Raw genomic sequence first — 18,296 nt, forward strand, 5'->3', positions numbered from 1 at the left:
GAACTCTCTTCATTTTTTCAATACCAGGGAATGAAATGTCAAACAGTTCTTGTTCTACAAGATTTCTGTCTTCACTGAGATACTTCAGACCATCTGCAACTACTTCAAAACCACCACATCTACTAGAATTTCACTGAAAAGTCCTGACCAGGACGATTGCGGGAAACATGACTCGAGTGTCAAGAGGGCTCGAACGCCATGTGGTGATTTCAGGGAGGTCCTGTGAGGAGATGGAGTTCTTGCATGGGGCATTGCAGTATCCAGATTTTATGCACATGTAAACATCATTACCCGCAGACTGCCTGAAAAATCCAGGTGAAGATGGAGGTCAAAGTGGTCTGGACATTATAGTTTATATTAATTCTCTACAGTTCAAAAACTGGGCACATAAAACCCAAAGGCCCATAGGTGGTGCTCCATTAAATTTTACAGTTAGAGTTATGGTAAAATGTAAATCTTATAAAAACCATGTCAGTACTAAATTAGTGTTTCATGAGTGACACCATGCTACTGTTGTGGCCTTTGAGCCTAGCATTGCAGTGTTTTCAAGCTTTTTTCCTCCTTTTTCTCTCATTTGTCTAACTGACACCTGTAAACAAAGTAAGTGCAGTACTGAACACGTCTGCTGAAATTTTAAAATTCAAGATGCATATGATGGCAGTTCAGGCTATGATCTTGGAGGTGATGAATTATTTATTATGAGGAGAAGTGCAAATGTACTGAGCATAAAGACCTGTAGATAGACATGAAATCTTCATTTGAAACCCAATGTTTAAAGTTAACAAAAAACTTTCAATGATTTTTACTTATTCCATCACTTTTCTAGACCTGAAAAATGGGATTGTGAAATTCCATTACTTTTCCAGGTTGGAAATGTATATTGTATCCTCCCCACTGATGCTCGTCTGAACCCAGTCCTGTTTGCCCTAATCTGTCATTACATCCCACAAATTCTCTATTCATCAGCAGTCACACTAAGCATCCATCCTCACTTCACTACATGATGTCAGATTTTGGTCAATTACCTCGCCTTCAAAGATGAGCTGATTTTCAGCACACACATTTACAAATATAAACTTTTTTTCCTTCTTTCTGCCCCCTGCAAAACCACTCTGTCATCACTGACAACAGTCTACCAACAATTATAATGTCATGCAAGACCCACATTGAACCACAACCCCATGCTGCTGGTTTGTACCCCACAGCAGATGCTGAATCAGTCCCTTCCTCACCAGGGACACTGCCCATTCTCTTCTTTAAACTGTAATCATCTCCACTCTGGAGTTCTGAATCAGCTTTTGCAAAAATGCTCCACACCACAGCTGTCTGTCTTCCCCTATAAACCCATCGCTAGCTGTTTTGGGCTGCCTAAACTGAACACAAAACCTTGCACATACATACATACAACACACGCACATAGTACATGCCTGTTTACTGAGGTTTTTAACCACTTTGATCAACACAATACCCTGTTACAGACCAGCTTTAAAATACATAAGTGGGATCAGATCTGACAAATCCTGCTTGTGTTTTAACATATGCATTGCAATCAAATAAAGTCTCTGATGCTCTTTTAAAGTAGATGTAGCAATAAAGATCACAATTTCATTCCCTTTTCCCTGAGTCAAATTGTTGGCAGCCCCATTTTCATAAGAGAAACTATTCATTCTGATAGGCAAACTTATGGTATTTTACTGTTGGGTGGGTGTAAAGGTCAAGTGAGTAGGATTTAGGAAAATATATTGGCAGAAATGTAATATAGTATGTTTTCTTTAATGTATAATCAGCAGAAAATTAGATACTGTATGTTATGTTTTTGTTTCGTTAGAATGAGACGTTTATATCTACACTGGGAGCAGGTCCTCGTCATAGTTATAAAATAACTTGATACTGGACCCCAAGATAGCACCTATTTAGTTGTAAATCCATTACAGAAAGCAAGATAAGAGCTGCAATCACTTTTCACAAGTAAGACATTGCATTTAATGCATTGCATTAGCCCTTTGAAGGTATTTACACTGGTAGAAAAAGACTGGGTGAGCTAAATTATATCAAATATATCACTATGAATGAAATCAAGTCATTTTGAGACAGAAACAATCTTTCAGGAACAAGATAGGAGTTCCAATCACTTTTTGGCAGGTTTTATGTGTTGTATTGGCTCTTCAAAGGTATTTCAACAGGTAAAAGGAGGTGAAAAGGACTGGAGTGGTTATAATCTCGGCCACAGAGCAGGTAATATAATGCAGGCTCATAATAGCAGATAATACCTTTATTTATACATTACCTATCCGTAAAGTATGATAGACCACTTTCCACACGTAAACAAGATTGTAGACACATAAAACACATACAAACAACGGGAACATCAATATTGTCTATAATCGCGTAAATGTCATGCCTGATCAAACTATAAATCGCAAGCACGTGAAAAATGGGTTTCAAGAAACATTAAAGTTTCACAAAGACATACCTATGCTCTTACCACAGACATAAAGTTACGTGTATTTACATGCAACGACTGTTTGATCAATGTGAGAGCAGCTGAAGACTTGAATACTGGGCGATAAAGCTTTAACAGACTGCGCGCGCTCCCGCGGACGGCAACGACACCTGTTTCTGCTTCGCGTTTAGTTAAAACTGACTGTTCTGCGCCGCCGTAGTAATGATAAACACTGACAAGCAGCTGTTCAGCGGTATTATGTTTCTGAGCTCACACGTGACTGTGCTGCGTGTTGTATCACCGAGTATTGATACTTAATTTCGATCGCTAATAACACAATGGAGCCAATGATAGTAATAAAACCCGGTAGGTTATATTGTCGTGCCGTGTGCTTTGTCGTTAAAAGTGCGTGTCGATGCATGCTAATGTGTAGCATTTGTAAATGTTTGGCTAATGCTGCACGTTTAGATATAAAAGAGACTAATTTGTATCATCCATAACACGGCAGAGGATGTCACAGAAGTAAGTCATGTAGTTTAAAATGTCCGTGGCGCTGGTCTTGTCTCTATGAGTGACTGTTAACGCATGCTAACGTGGAGCTGCTGTAAACGTTTGGCTAATGTTAGCGTAAGCTCACTGTGAGTCTGTAGTAAAAAGCGTCGTTTTCTCTCCAGGAGCCACGAAATGGGACATTCGTCAGAAAGTTTGGGACTACATCGAAGAAAAGAATCTGGCCAACTTTCCCAGGCCTGTTCACAACAGGATCCCAAATTTCAAGGCAAGTTAAAGCATTTTAACCGAGGGGGGATGCGGTATCACAATACCGCTGTGTAATTGTGACCCAGATGAACACACTGACAACCAAACAGTTAACTCAAATATACAGGTACATTAATGTCGACATTATTGCTAAGGCTGTTAACTGTGTATTTATTCATTTAAATTGTATTCATACAGGGTAGTCTTCTCACTGTCTTGTTGACTGTCTTTTGCATGTGCCCCACGTGGACACAGCATTATAAATGTGGGGATAGTATGCATTGCAAAAAGTAGTCTAAATACTACAACAATATAAGATACTACTAAAATATGTAACATACTAAGCTAATAAAAATAATAATAATAATAAGTCAAACTAAGAGTAATTGTAATGTGATATAAATTACCCAGTAAAGGACCTATTCCCTTTTGAAGATATAAATGGCTCATTCTAAGGTAATGAAAACGCAGCGATTCTTATTTTCATTTTCATTTTCACTTTTATTTTCATTATTATTAATCCAAAACATGTAGCAGAATCTAGGACAAATCTTAATTTCTTGTTTTTTTAAACTATGTCTATCTTGTATCTTATAATGAAAATATAATTTCTTAAAGTAATGTTTTACTAAACCGATACTCAATTGAACACAAGTCACTGTGTTTTTTTTCATGTGTTAGGAAAGTAAATAAACATGTTAAATATTTGTAGATAGCAGCTGTTACAAGGAAGTAAATGCCTGTATGGGTATAATCATTTCCACAATAATTACAGTAGTGTAGGAGGTTTTCATTGCAGCTCTTGACTGACTTTCTTGAAATGTTGAGAGATTAATGGCTGTTCTGTCTGTGCATCTGTGCATCTCTTTTACTGTGTACTTACTGGCCAGGCTGCAAATCAGGCATGCAACAGGCTTGCAGACCTGCAGGAGTTCAAGTCCAGCCAGACAGTCAAAGTAAACCCAGACAGACCCCAGCAGCAGGCGCGCTTTGTCACTCTGGAAGTAAGTTGACTAAAAAACAACTGTTGTCGGCCTTTGTACCCTCCTCTCATCTCAACCAGGGTGCTTTTGCAGCCTGTGCCAAGGTGTCTGAGCTGCAGGTGTTCACCCAGACTGCTGAGGTGAAGGTGGATCCTGATAAACCTCTGGAGGGTGCTCGGCTGGAGGTGCTGCAGGTAGCACTGCACTGTAGAAAAACACACAAAGAAACAGATTGCATCAGGCTGTATTACAGTAATTTCTGTTTTGTTACCATGTCAGTTTGAACCACATGGGTGTGTTAAAATTAGAATTTTTCATGGAAATTCAGAAGAATTATTTAGGTGGAAGAATTACAAATCCTCCATTAGACTCCAGAACTTGCTAAATAAGACTGTAAGTTTCTGTATTACCTCCTCTGGTTCACTTCTTAAAGTGATATTTCTTACATCAATGCTTTTTATCTGCCGAATTTCTATCTAAATAATATTGTTATTTTAACAGTCTCTCACTGTATTTCCTCAATTCTAGTCTTAATAGCCTAGTCTCATATTCAGCAACTGTAAATGTCTGGTGACTGACTTTCGAACTTTGGATATAATCTTTTGCAGGCACGGAAAACTTTATTAGTCCCAACTCCTCGTCTTCGTACAGGCCTTTTCAATAAAATCACTCCTCCCCAGGGGGCCAGCAAAGAACAGCTACGGACATGCTCTTCCTCTCAGGTTTCAAATTGCTGATTTTACACCTTTTCACCCAGAATATCATTATGATTCATAAACCTATGATTTAACCTATGCCTATAGTATCTCATATCTCACAAACTTCTTCCTTCAGGGTGTGAAAGACTTCAGTGTGCCTGTTGGCCTGGAGGCGAAGGTGATGGTCGACCTGGTGGTGGTCGGCTCTGTGGCTGTCTCGGAGAAAGGTGACTCACAATTCACCACTTCAGCATACCAGTTCAATCAAATTCTAGGAGCCTAAAGATATTGCAAATATCTCATACTAACAGCTGATCTATAAACACAGATGGCTGAAAATGTATCTATTTATTTGTAGATTTATGATCAACAGTGTTGTGAGCTCAAGACCACACAGACAGTAAAATATTCAAATCCAATGAAAACCAGTTTAAAGATTAATAAATGCAGTGTGTTTGTCAGTGAGATTAGCACTTACCACTGTTGTTTGTCAAAAATCTGTTCACAAAACTTGACAGCAATCATTTTCAGGATTTGTTGATAGCATATCAGTTTCAAGTATTGCAGGGAGCAATGGAACAAGAAGGAGCAGCCACAATGAGCTGCTGGATGAAGAGCTGCAGGCAACAGGCTGCACACCTCAAACTTCTTAGCGATGTAACCAAAGCCTTTTGCTGTGCTGTCTGTGGAGTCATGCACGTGCAAAGTAGAATGAGATCGCAATTGCTCACAGGATGATGAAAAATGTCAATTACTGCCTGACTTCCTTATTAAAATGACGGTAGTTTGTTTTACAGCCCCTAGAACCCTGTGACCTGTCGCGTTAAAGCACATATGCTGTTACCACCAGTTATTTAACCACAGGCTTCGCCAAATGAATTAGGACTGAAATCGTTGACATTGACACTTAAAACTGTGGCCTGTGCTGTTGCTGATTTAGAGAACTTACAAACCATTTATTTCCCCTTAGGGAACTAACAAATAATTGAAGAACAAAATTAGGGGTTGACACATTATCGGTCTAGCCGATTACTGGGTCCACTATTTGGCATTTTGCCGATTATCTGTATCAGCATTTCATTTTTATGATCACTGATAAAATTAATTAATTAAAAAGCGCAAAGAAAGTGTCAGAATGGGAGGAACTTTTACTTTGTAAAACCCAAGGAGCCACAGTAATAATTTCACACACCTCCGATGTCAGGTCATGTGATGCATTCAAGTGACTCAAAAAATGGGAAATTATAAGGGCTTCCTAGAAATAGTGTGGTGTTTATTACACTGTTGAAATTGACAGTAGACTGAAAGGACTTTTATGTGACAAACATTTTTAGTCGTATTTAATATTGTGTTGTAATTTTGCATGTGTTTGTAGCCCTCTGAGGCACCAGGACACCCTGTCAGGGAGATCTGAAGAAGAGCAGAAATGAGAATGGGAGCATAATCAGATCCATTTAGCTCCTTGTGGGTTCTGCTGTTTTCTGCCCTCCATGCAAATTGTCCCGTCACTCACAATGCATTTTGATCCTCATTGTTAAAATGCCTGAGATAACTGATGCAGCGTTGCGGTGAAACAGACATGTTTACCATAAACTTCCAAATGGCTCCGAGTGTACAACGCCACATGGTTCTCATCGAGTGTTTGTTGCACAGGGTTCATCCATGTTCCCATCAGTCTACATTTGATTAAGTTATTTTTATGAATTGAAAACATTACTGCAGCCACCTTCGACACGTCCGTGTGCTCTAATTGAAGTTTTTGAGTGAAATAAAATGTTTGCAATTTTCAAAAAACATGCAGAATGTTGCAGCTGCTGGTTATTTCTGGTTTATACACATAAAGTGGAGTTTCGCCATAGTCCCAGAAAGAAAAAGCAGTACTAAAGATGAATGTAGACTGTAGATTCTTTCAGATAATGTAAAACCTGCCCTATATGGCTCCTGTCTTCTCTCACAGGCTTGCGGATTGGAAAAGGTGAGGGCTACGCAGACATGGAGTACGGTATGATGGCCTCAATGGGAGCTGTGAATGAGTCTACTGTGGTGGTTACTGTTGTGCATGACTGCCAGGTTAGTTTTTTTAATTTACCAGAATTCTGAACATGTTGTGTCATGAAACTGTATTTCTTTTATGTTTCCAGAATGGGAGAAAGTATTTGATTAAATAAACATGCACTGTGTTGTTGTTGTTTCAGTACCAGTTGGGATATTTGTGCTTTCAGGTGGTGGACATCCCAGAGGAGTTAATGGAAAGTCATGACCTGACTGTTGACTACATCCTAACACCCACCAGAGTCATTAAAACAAACTGTGGGATGCCGAAGCCACAGGGAATCATCTGGACTAAGGTAAATTAAAATAAATGTTTTTTGTTGTATCTAAATGGTACAAGAAGTCCATATTAAAGGCATACAGTACGTCTGACCTCATTTTCAGGTTTATTTGACATTAACGTCAGTATATAAATATTGCATCAAGGCAAATAGAAAAAGGATATTAAACCTTCATCTTCATTTTCAAAAATAGCTTAAGTAAAGCAACTCATCAGTGAGTCAGTCCTTAAGTAATGGTTTATCTTAAAATGGATAATCCACTGCCTGGATAATTTAATGAGAAACAGTATGAAGGCAGCAAGGCTGACTTAAATGATTATATTACTGATAAACATTTGGCATGCATGATATTATTGTCCAACTTGTTTAACCAGTTGATACAAAGTGATGTAAAGATAGTATAATCTTTTAAAGAATAAGCCCATGTTGGTCATTTTAAGCAATCAGGCTTAAATTACACTAAAATATTATCACTCTTCAGTGCAACAATATGCATCTGGGTGGTTTTTAACACAATGTTGCATATTAATCACAAAATTCATCATAATGAGTGCAATTTTGTGTTGAAAATTCAAACAAAAGTTAAAATGAAATATGCAACAAATAATAGCTCATATTGTCTATGTGTTATTGAACAGCTGTAGGTCAGTTGTGCTGCAACACTGTGGCTGTAGCCTGTTTTTTCACAATCTGAGTGCAAATCTTTTTGACTCTTTAACTGAAGAAGATAAAAGTTTATCTGCCCTGAGCGCCTAACGAAACATTTCGCCTCTCTGCTTAACAACACTGCCCTCTAGAGGACATTCATTGACACACTTCATCAGAGCACCTATATTCATTGTATTTCTGTATGCATCTAATTTCTCTGCTCTCATATTTGTGACAGTATCAGTTTTTCTTTGTTATTTTCTGTTCAGTTGTTTATCAGTTATAATAAAAAATAATGCAATTAGCATTTTATAATATAATTTAATAGTGCATTTGTTAGCATTTTAGCATAACATTTCATATACATATACTGTAAATACAGTATATACTCCTAATATACAAAACAACCAGCTTTCAACACAGTAGACTGAAAAACAGCAACGAAGAAAGAAAAAAAAAAACAAGATAGCTGTCTGTGCACGTACATTTTTACAATCACACTTTATCATCTGTCTATATTTAAATGTGAGTCAGGACTTTAAACTGCCTCTGATTCACTGACACTGACAGAGCATTGTTGAGTGTTTTTCCACCTGATAATTTGTCTTTAATTAGACATGATGGGGGCATTATTCTTAACATGTGGAGAGTTTGTGTGTAACCTCCAGGCTCCTTAAGACACGCATGTAAGTAAACAGGACCCAGTGACCTCACCGGCAGGAAGGCCATGTCTGATCATCAAAGACTCCTCTGCCCAGCCAGCCTGGCTCTGCAGGGGCAGAGGAACGACAGGTCAAACAGGCCAGTGTAAAAACAATAGCCCCGTATATCCTTTACAGGACTGGTCCGTATCAAAGGCTGCCAAGACACTCACAGGCCAACAAATCAAAAGAGCAGTCTTTATTTTTAACAGCTTGGGAAGTGAAATATCCCGCTGCTTTAAGGATCGTTATTACGGTAGCATGAACTGTGAGCAGGATGGAATAATAATAAAAAAATGTTAGCTTTCACTTTGTTATTAATTTAGTTCATCCGTAGGTGAGATCATGCATCGGCTCAGACCAGGGCTACTTCATTGCTGTCCATGCGTGTCTGTGTGTGAGAGACACCCCTCCCCATTCAGCCTGGCTGGAGACTGTTAAACTTGTTACTCGTTACTTGTCACATGCCATCTGTCTCTATCTATGGTATCTTACCTATATAACCAATGATTAGGCTGATGGAATAAATGTCTCAGGGCTATTTAGTGGTTAGCATCAGAGTAGTCTAGTTTTTTGGTTAGTCTTCGAGACTTTGAAAGTTTTGTAGGTTATAGATATTACTATATAATGCATGTACTCTTTTTCTTAAATCTATACAACACATTAGTACATTTTTTTTAAGTATTTGCTTTGTGTCTGGATACCTATTCTCAAGCTTTAGATAGCTTATCAGGGTGTCCCTTGTCACATCCTCACTATGTCTAATGAGTTTTTAAATCAATTGAAATGATCTCAGTAGAACTTTACTGAAGCCATCCAATTTTGTCTTCAGCTGGACACAGAAAAACTGGAGAAAATCCCCATCCTGAAGAAGCTCCGTGCTCTGGAGGAACAGGCTGGAAAGGATGTAACACTGGGGGTGGCACCAGTCGTAGCAGAGCCTGATCTGCACACAGGTCAACCCAAAAGGCAAACCAGACGGAGGCCAAAGCAGAACATGCAGCAAGATGCCGAGGGGGAGTCTAAACAGGAGAAAATAGCAGAGGCAGAACAGAGAGCTAGACAGCGCCCAGCGAGAGTGAGGAAAGAAAGCAGAGGAGATGGAGATCATGAGGCAGAAATCAGTAAGAAAGGAAGGGGAAAAAGAGGCGAAAACATAAAGGAGAGGGGCCAAGAGGAGGGTGGAGGTGAAGCCATGTCTCAGCGCAAGCTCCCGCTGAATGTGACCACAGTTTACGTGGGGGGAATCCCTGCGGGGCTGCGTGTTAGTGAGCTGAAAACTGCCCTCAGAGAGCGGGAGGCTGCCCCGCTGAGGCTCACCTGGCAGGGAGCTCAGCACAGAGCCTTCCTGGACTACAGCGACCCTCAGGCTGCCGCGCAGGCTCTGGAGGCTCTGCAGGGTCTCAGTCTGAATGGTCACAGTTTGCAGGCGGAGCTGGCCAAGAGCCAGCGGGGAGGTAAGAGGTCCGGACAATCCAGTCGAAGACCAAGGCCATCAACAGGCCCAAAACCTAAAGCGCCAGCACCTGATACTGAAGGTGGCACAAATGAAAACACTGAGGAATAAAAGCAATAAGCAATAACTCAGCCCCAAAAATATATTAAATGTGGAGCAACCTTAAATGCCTTAAGAAGAATTTAGTTTGTTTTTTTGATATTTATGGATTTGTTACAAGAGGACATACATTTTTTTGAACCCGCTAATGTGGCTGCTATGGCTAATGAGCTTACATATAATAATAATTATTATTATTATTTAATCCAGAAGCATTTCACTAGAAAAGTATTTTGTACATATCTTTTCACAATACACCTATGTGCCTTGTTTGTTCACTCACACACACACACACACACACACCTCTTGGTCTGTGTGTCCCTTCAGTCCTCGAAGATGCTTTTTGAGTCATTCTTAGAGAAAGACTACAGTTAATATTCTCTCAAACTATAGACTGGATATGCAGTCTGTCTGTTACAATACAAGTGTAAAGTAAATCGTCGTGAAGTGTTTGGAACATTTTATTTCCACAACCAGTTGTCAGTATTACCACCACCAAGAGGGTGTTGTTTCCAGACATATTGATCCACTTGTTGGTTATCTGAAAACACATGTGACTAAGGCCATGTGCCAAAGAAGCCCTGGATAGTTTATGTTGCAGATAACGCCACCATGTGGTCATCTACACAATATATACAACTTATTATTACTGAGAAAGAGAGTGTACTAGTAACATTTAAAAATGCATTAGTCTAACTAACATTCATATACCTGTGAAGGCCACACCAATGTTTGACAACACATCATTTTTTAATTTTTTTGGGAAACAAATTTTTCACCATTTCTACAAATTTAATGCAGTCTTTTGAAAATCTGTGATATTTTAATCATCTTTTCTTATCCTATTGCCAAATTGTGAAGTGGCAGCATGGCTCATTTTACACAAATTGCCATAAAGCTTGAGCACACTGTGCTGTTACAACCAAATTGACAAGATGTTATCATATTTGCAAATTGTTACAGCATTTTGACTACAGACTACAGCAAGATGCCCAATGCCGTTAATAGCCATAAGTTAGCTGTAATTGTCACTCAGTTGAAAATATATATAATTCATCCTTACACATAACCAAGGATTTAGGTATCTTCAAAAAATAAAAACAGTCCGTCTGTGTATGTTCACAATCTGGATGTAGATGCAGATTATTAACATCAAAAAACTTTTTTTTATTCAAAATAACACATTTAGAGGTTTGTGTAGTTTTATTGGAGCTTTAGTTTTGATTTCTACTCATTCACTGTGCTTTATACTTGCCTAGTTCTTTTTAAGAATATTTTGGAAATAGATATTGGACATTGATAGAAGTGAGTTTCAAATAGTTTGAGTATGAAGCCAGCCGCACATTTGAACAGTTAAAAGATGCTACCACGCCTGGCTGAACTGTTAGTGTTGATGCATCTGTTTGTTACACATGATGACATTCTTTACTAAAGCGTTTGACTGTACTGTTTCCGGCTTAGTGTCTTCTTTAACAAAACTGCAGTAGCCTATCTTTCTTTGATTTGACGAATATTTGAAGGGGGCGTCTTCACATTGTTTTGAGTGCGCTTGGGAAATTGCACCGATTGCGCTTTTTTGAAGATTGAACTGCATACCACCTGAAAACCCCAACTCCTACAATGTTACAACTCAGTTGAAAAAAAAAGTCAAATGTTTAATTTAATGCATGATATCTCATATAACTGAGCTCACATAAATAGAAAGCAATTACATTTTTAAACTATTACATTTGGGATGTTGAGCAAACTTTAGAATATGCCTCCAGTTAGTGTTTTCTTAATGGGTAATTGGTCATTTAGGGTGACAGTTTATCGTTGCCTTGTTTCAGTAATGGCTCTATGTGCTGGTTCAGAGCTAGAGATGAACTCAAACTGAAATACTTTAAAGTAAACACATGCAAGCCACTCGTCCAGACTTCAGTATCCAGTAACCTTTGTCTTGTGCCCTGTAATGTTGTGTGTCTCTCGGCGTCTCTGCACAGACATTACCTGGTAACTGATCACCCTCCTGTCAGTCTGCAGCTCCAGACAAGTGTCCTGTTTTCACTGAAGCCTCGTTTGTATTGAGACACAAGCACACGGTATGTATGTCTGTCTGCACACAGCAGGCCTCTGGCTTTTTATGGAGCTGTCATCCAGGCCTGCTGAGGGAACAGCTGTGGAGCCCCATCTCACTCCCTCGGCCCCGCCAGAGCGCTGAACCTCGGCAAATGTCATCAGTTTGTTAATGTGCTGTTACCCTGCTGTAGAGCCTGTGCTCGATGGCACGCTCATTTTACCGGGGTTCAGTCAGTGGTCATGTTGTGAGATTTCAAAGCGACGCACAAATATTAAAACAGCATGTTTACAGCCTGAGGTACAGATGTATGCGTACACTTTCCTCAAAGTAAAATTCACAAGACGCCTTAAATTACAATTTAGTAACTCAGGCTAATTTAAAAGAGTAATCCGACCGACTGAAATGTGGATGCTCACAGAATAGATCACTGCTCACCGTGTTTTTCTGCTTTAGAAGCACCTGTTAATATTATCAATGAAACAAAGTTCTGTTTTCTTCAGAGCCTCAAAATATGTACACGTTCTTATTTGTGCCAATTTAAATTAATATTACTGTTAGCATTAATTTGCAGCCAGTAAAACTAACAATTAGGAATTTTGCTTCTACTAAATTCACAAAATGATAAGAAATCCAATGAGACGCATTTTGGTTAATTGGCTCGTGTTCATCTTGTATTTTTTTTTGTTTGTTTGTTTGTTTAATTAGTGGCTTTGTGGTATTTCCATAGTGTGATATGACCTTCGCTTATTCACTATTTGTGTGCTTCGTATTACTGTGCCTCTGCTCTACATTTTGAGCATAATATTTATAAAGTATTTTAGAAGTAACGAGTGGCACCAGGGGACAAACAGAGCTTCAGTTTACGCAACATTCCCTCATATTTTATGTAAAACCTTTTTACTGAACCTTTTGGGAATTGTATTTTGAAGACCTTTTTATTTCATTATTGTCAAAGGTTTATGCATCTTAGACCCACAAGGGCATTGTTTTTGTTTCAACATTCAGGGGGGAACATATGAAACGGGAGGTTTGGGATGATTTGCCAAAAAAAATTGAGCATCGAACACTTGATTTCCTGCATTCTGGTAATTTTTTCTGCACCAGATAGTGCCTTTTTTGCATCAGTTCATGGTGTAAATGTCTTTAAGTTTGTCAAAAACAAAGGAGTCCTCTATTAGAGGAGACATATGCATATGTTCTAAAAATTGAGAGGGACGTCCCCTGTGTCCCCCTAAAATCTCCACTTATGTGGACACCCCTGAGCTATTTAGCAGAACTGTTTTTTTAGGGCAAAATGCCTTTGAGGAAAACAGCCAGAGCGATGTGCTGTGGGTTTTTCACCCTGTAACCAAACCGGGGTGAGATTTCTGCCTCTGATTTGTTCCGCCTTAATTGATGCATACACTCTTATCACACGGAGGGGAAAATACCAGTGACTTTAAAAACCATTTATTTAAATTCTATAATTAATTAATCAATTTGTTAATTTAATGTCAGTTCACAAAAAGAGGTGTGAGCGACTCCCGACAGCTGAAAAAAGTCTGTTGGTTAAACTATAATAAACTGCATTATAACAAGACCTTTGACACAGAGACATTATTTTTAGGCTTCATCATCATCAAAGATTTGGTAAATTAAAGCCACGTGAACATGGTTTACCCATATTTTTAGTTTGTTTGATCAGTTGATTGCATGTTAGAATCTTGTTTAATTATTATAAATGTTATGATGTTTAAAAATTTTAAAAAAGGGAAAAAAGTTTCACTCTTTAAATTTTTTATTTTTTTTGTTAATTGATTGTAGCCTACGGTGATCACTGATGTGAGATTTACAATTTTGGTGGAGTATTTGCAGTCTCCCCCTAAAAATTGAAATGAATTATGTGATGAAATCGATTTTTTGTGATTTTGGGCTTAAACAGCCCAACAGATATATTTTATTTCTTACAAATGATTTGTTGTAATATAGCCTAAAATTAGCCCTCACTGGTGGACCCTTGCTAATTTTCCTAACATTATCTAAGTATACAGTGCAGAAAGTAATAATCTATATCTAACACAAACGACATAACAGTGTTTACAATATATCCTCAATTTTCATTTTAAAACAAATAACAAGCGTTCTGACAAATATTGCCAATACAGAATATACCTCCTTGGCCAATTCGCCTGAAATTAAAATATGTAGGCCTACAGAATAAATAAAAAGATGCGCTTATAGGCTATTCAAAAAGTGCCTTCATCGTTTTTACACAGTATATATGGACATGTATATGTGATGCCCATAATTGTTCATTTCAAAATTCAACGCTGGTATGAAAGTCCAAAAAACAAAACAAAACAAAAAAACAAAAAACAAGAGCCTCAGTCTAATTTGTCAAAGAAAATAAAAGTAAAAACTTCAGACGGAGAAATGTGCATTTTTACATTGGCCTACAAGAATAAACAAAAGTGTGAAGTGGTAGTCATCCGCTCTGCAGGACTAAGTACCAAACAGCAGCAGGGTTTCATACGGCCAGTCTTTACCCCGCTGGTCGATGTTGATGGCATGAAAAAGGTTGTTTTTAATTATTATTATTATATATTATTATTATTATGTGGTTGCGTTGTGATTGGCCTGTCTCCGTGTCTGTGTGTACAGAAAAGTAGTCCGGTCTACTTGAAGCAGTGAGTGCTCTCCTCTCCATGGGCCGGGGCATGCCTTTATGTCTCTCAGTGGTTATTTACTCGTTTATTCTCATTTCAGTTCACCCTGCTGCATGGCTCAAGTCTGTGACACCCGTCCTGTGGGCTGCATGTTGTCCGTGGGGGCATCACATGACACAGGGCTTGATGTCCTGGTAGGAGACCTGTTGGTGGTGGTAGTAGGAGCTGCTGCTCGGTGAGTGCATCGCTGAGGACGTCATGGCGTTGAACGAGAAGACGAACTCCTTTCGGTCGCACATGCTGGGACTCTGGGAATGGTACCGAGGAATACCTGCGGAAAGGTACATTGACATATGGAGTGAAAACAATGCAGATTTGTTAGGTCACAGTAGGTTTAATGAGACTTTGACAGTGTCTGAGAATAGCTCTTGGAGCTCTGAAAAAACATCTAAAAATATGGGGTTTTGACATCTTTTTTTTTTTTTTTTAAATTGTAATCTTTAATTGTCAATTACTAGATTTTCACTTAGAGACGCCACAGCTTTGACTTCAGTTTTCTGTACCCCGTAGTAATATAATTTTCGAGTAAAATATATAGTAATATAGATCCCTTTAACTTTAAGAACTACAGTATATTAAATTAATTGGGTGTCTATCCCAACTAAGACGTTTTCCACTCTTTTTTTGTTCTTAAAGGAAGACCAATATTTTATATTTTGTTCAAGATTAAAAATAATATTTTAAAATGAATTCTGTATTTAATTTCAAGAGGACGAATGTAGAGCTTCAATCTGTTTTACTAACTCAAATGCATATTCCTCACAGACCCGAAGTCTATTTAGCAAGCGCGATTACGATTGTCAATAGTGGAGGCGGGCTTGCAGGGCTAATTGACAGTGGCCCTCTTGCACGCCAGTCCCGGAGGACTCAGGGCCGCGGGGCAAGGCAGGCTGGTCCTGACCGCGCTTGTTTTTCTTGTCCGGAGATTGGCACGGCTCTAAACTGTCCCGGCAGACTCTCCCTGCCTTCTTTTTTTTATCACTTCCAGAGAATAAAATCGTGCAAGTTTCAAACCACTGATATCTGGATTTTATTTGGAGTTGTGTAATCTATTTGAATTGGAGCAGGACATGGAGAAAATACGCACTTTCTTTTTTGTTGCATGCTTTGCCTAATAGGCTTGATTTTAATTATTCTATTTAATACAATAAAAATAAGTCTGCATTTATTGACAGAAAAATAAAAGCAGCATCTTCTAATAAGGCCATGTGGGAAGCTGCTGAATATTTCCATCAGACCCACGTTTGGCGCAAGACCATAAAAATCTGTGGGCTTGGCTTTGCATGAAAAAAAAAATATTGTTTAGACCTTGTGGTAATTAAATGATTTGACATTTGTAGATATTACAACACTATATTTAAATGATTTCCTTTTTTCCCCCTTCGCGTTTTCTTTCTAAAATGATCTGCAGTTTTACACGTGTCACTTTTTTTTTGTTTTTTCTGAAGTAAATAAATTAGAGGTGAATTATTGATCTTACCTTGTAAATCTGTAGTACTGTGCCCGTTCTGGTGCAGGTATGATTGGTCTAGTGAATGTGTGGGCAAGCTCGGCTGCAGCGGGTTGGCCCCTGGATTACAAGGAGACAGAGGCTGCTGCTTTATGTAGGAGGCCCCGTTATTGAGCGAGGCCGAGGGTGCCGGGGCCCACGCCGAGGCTGAGCTCGAGTAGACGGGGTGAGGCTCCATGACTCCTCCACTGGTGAGCAGAGGGGAGGCGGAATTGTCATGGTGGGGATAATCACTCCCTGTGGATCCTGTACAACTTCCCATGTAAGAATGTCCACTGTTGGTCGACAAGTGTGACATGGTGTGCCCGGACAGACCCATCCCTTCCATGTTACCTGCCAAGTGTCCATTCATCATCCCAATCCCACTGTCCAGAGACAAGCTGTTGGGCGGACAGGACAGGCCCCCGCCGCTCCCCTGGAAGTTGTAGGACTCGGGGATGTGGTTGAATCCCAGGCCGTTCATCATGCTGTACATGGGCTTCAGCGCCTGGCATTTGCGCCTGAAACCCCTGGGTCTCCTTCTGAAGGAGCCCTCCTCGAACATAAACTCACTAGCCGGGTCGATAGTCCAGTAATGGCCCTTCCCTGGCCGGCCGAGGCCCTTGGGCAGCTTGATGAAGCACTCGTTCAGAGATAAGTTGTGACGCACGGAGTTCTTCCATCCCTGATATGAGCCTCTGAAAAACGGGAAACGGCTCTGAAGGAATTGGTAGATTTCGCTGAGCGTCAGGCGCTTGGTTGGAGAGCTTTGGATAGCCATGACTATTAAAGCAATGTATGAATAAGGGGGTTTCTCTGGTCTGCGGATCCCTGCATTTGTCTTTTTGGTTTTCGTAGTGGAAGAGGCGGTTTCCATCACCGCCGTCTGTCCGTGCGGCTTCTCCGGGGCAGACATCGGGCTGCTCTGGGCAGGAGTCTGCGCTGGGGGCTGCTGGACCTCTGCCGTCATTAGTTAAATTTAGTCTTCGAGGTGGTAAACAGAAATACTTTCCACCTTTCCAGCTATAACACTAGATTTGGATATTAATTCGATTTCATAAAGAGTAAAAAAAAAAAAACACACAAAAAACAAAGCAAACTTAACGCACGAGCCAAAAGCGAGACTGTCTTCTAAACTTCTTCCTTTTGGTTCAGTCCTGCAGCAGTCTGAAGCCGTACCGCCTTGTACGCAGCGTCCGAAATGGGATAAGGAGCAGAACAGGAGCCGCTTTCCACTTCAGTTGGTGTGTTGTCGTGCGTCCGAGGAGCTCACTTTTTACTTATCTGTTGCCATCAGCGCATTGGAAGCTGGATGTCTTGGCCATCCTAATGTTGGGACCCGCCCAGTTCCCTCCTACTCCAGTGGTGGGCTGTAAGCATGCACATCTGTGTGCGTTCACTTTTCAGGGAAAAGTTTTTTTTCCACTCTTTACATTGAAATAAGAAATACATCTCCCGTATAGCCTTTAATAAACTAAATGCTGCATTATTAAATGGAATAGAGCGAATTTAAAACAGTTTATGTATTATATTATCACAGTGATTGTAGCTATTTTGGGTAAAGCCTGAAGATATAGACTGTGATTTCATTTTTTCTACATAACTCAGTTTTATTTGTAGTCTTATTTTTAACCCTGAATATTGATTATGCTGATATAAAAATACGTTAATAAACCTGCAGTGTAAGTGGTATCTCTCAATTTCACGCCACATGTTTCATGCAGCAGCACGGCAAATGGGTTATGTCTCCATTGTTATTAACCTAATGACATATTTTTATAAAGATATGTTTTTGCGTATGAAAAGTATTTACCGGAGAGCATGCCCTTCATATTCCAAACCACCCTCTTGATTTCTGTAAAAGATAGACAGGAACATGGGCAGGATGTTTATACAGCAGAATGTAAACATTTTCCCTGGCCT

The 18,296-nt window shown here is 39.5% G+C and overlaps 2 protein-coding genes across 3 annotated transcripts; one reads left to right on the forward strand and one right to left on the reverse strand.

The window, feature by feature from the left end:
- The first annotated feature begins 2,665 nt into the window (after nucleotides 1-2,665).
- mthfsd (methenyltetrahydrofolate synthetase domain containing) lies at nucleotides 2,666-11,566 on the forward strand. 2 transcript variants are annotated; one of them, XM_042501431.1, is made up of 8 exons: nucleotides 2,666-2,809; nucleotides 3,118-3,221; nucleotides 4,093-4,206; nucleotides 4,794-4,907; nucleotides 5,020-5,110; nucleotides 6,841-6,953; nucleotides 7,106-7,231; nucleotides 9,398-11,566. In XM_042501431.1, exons 1-8 carry the CDS (start codon nucleotides 2,782-2,784, stop codon nucleotides 10,130-10,132), a joined length of 1,425 nt encoding a protein of 474 aa, XP_042357365.1. In that variant the 5' UTR covers nucleotides 2,666-2,781; the 3' UTR covers nucleotides 10,133-11,566. The 2 variants fall into 2 exon arrangements, with proteins under 2 accessions (XP_042357365.1, XP_042357442.1); XM_042501508.1 differs by lacking the exon at nucleotides 4,093-4,206 and adding an exon at nucleotides 4,266-4,379.
- Nucleotides 11,567-13,534: 1,968 nt separating this feature from the next.
- foxf1 (forkhead box F1) lies at nucleotides 13,535-17,615 on the reverse strand. The gene is made up of 2 exons (XM_042501612.1): nucleotides 16,365-17,615; nucleotides 13,535-15,155 (listed from the first exon to the last, which is right to left on the reverse strand). The coding sequence occupies exons 1-2, from the start codon at nucleotides 17,341-17,343 to the stop codon at nucleotides 14,992-14,994; spliced, it is 1,143 nt and encodes a 380-aa protein (XP_042357546.1). The 5' UTR covers nucleotides 17,344-17,615; the 3' UTR covers nucleotides 13,535-14,991.
- Between the last annotated feature and the right edge of the window lie 681 nt (nucleotides 17,616-18,296).

This window comes from Plectropomus leopardus, chromosome 1 (assembly GCF_008729295.1).
Source record: "Plectropomus leopardus isolate mb chromosome 1, YSFRI_Pleo_2.0, whole genome shotgun sequence".
NCBI classification, from domain to species: Eukaryota; Metazoa; Chordata; class Actinopteri; order Perciformes; family Serranidae; genus Plectropomus; species Plectropomus leopardus.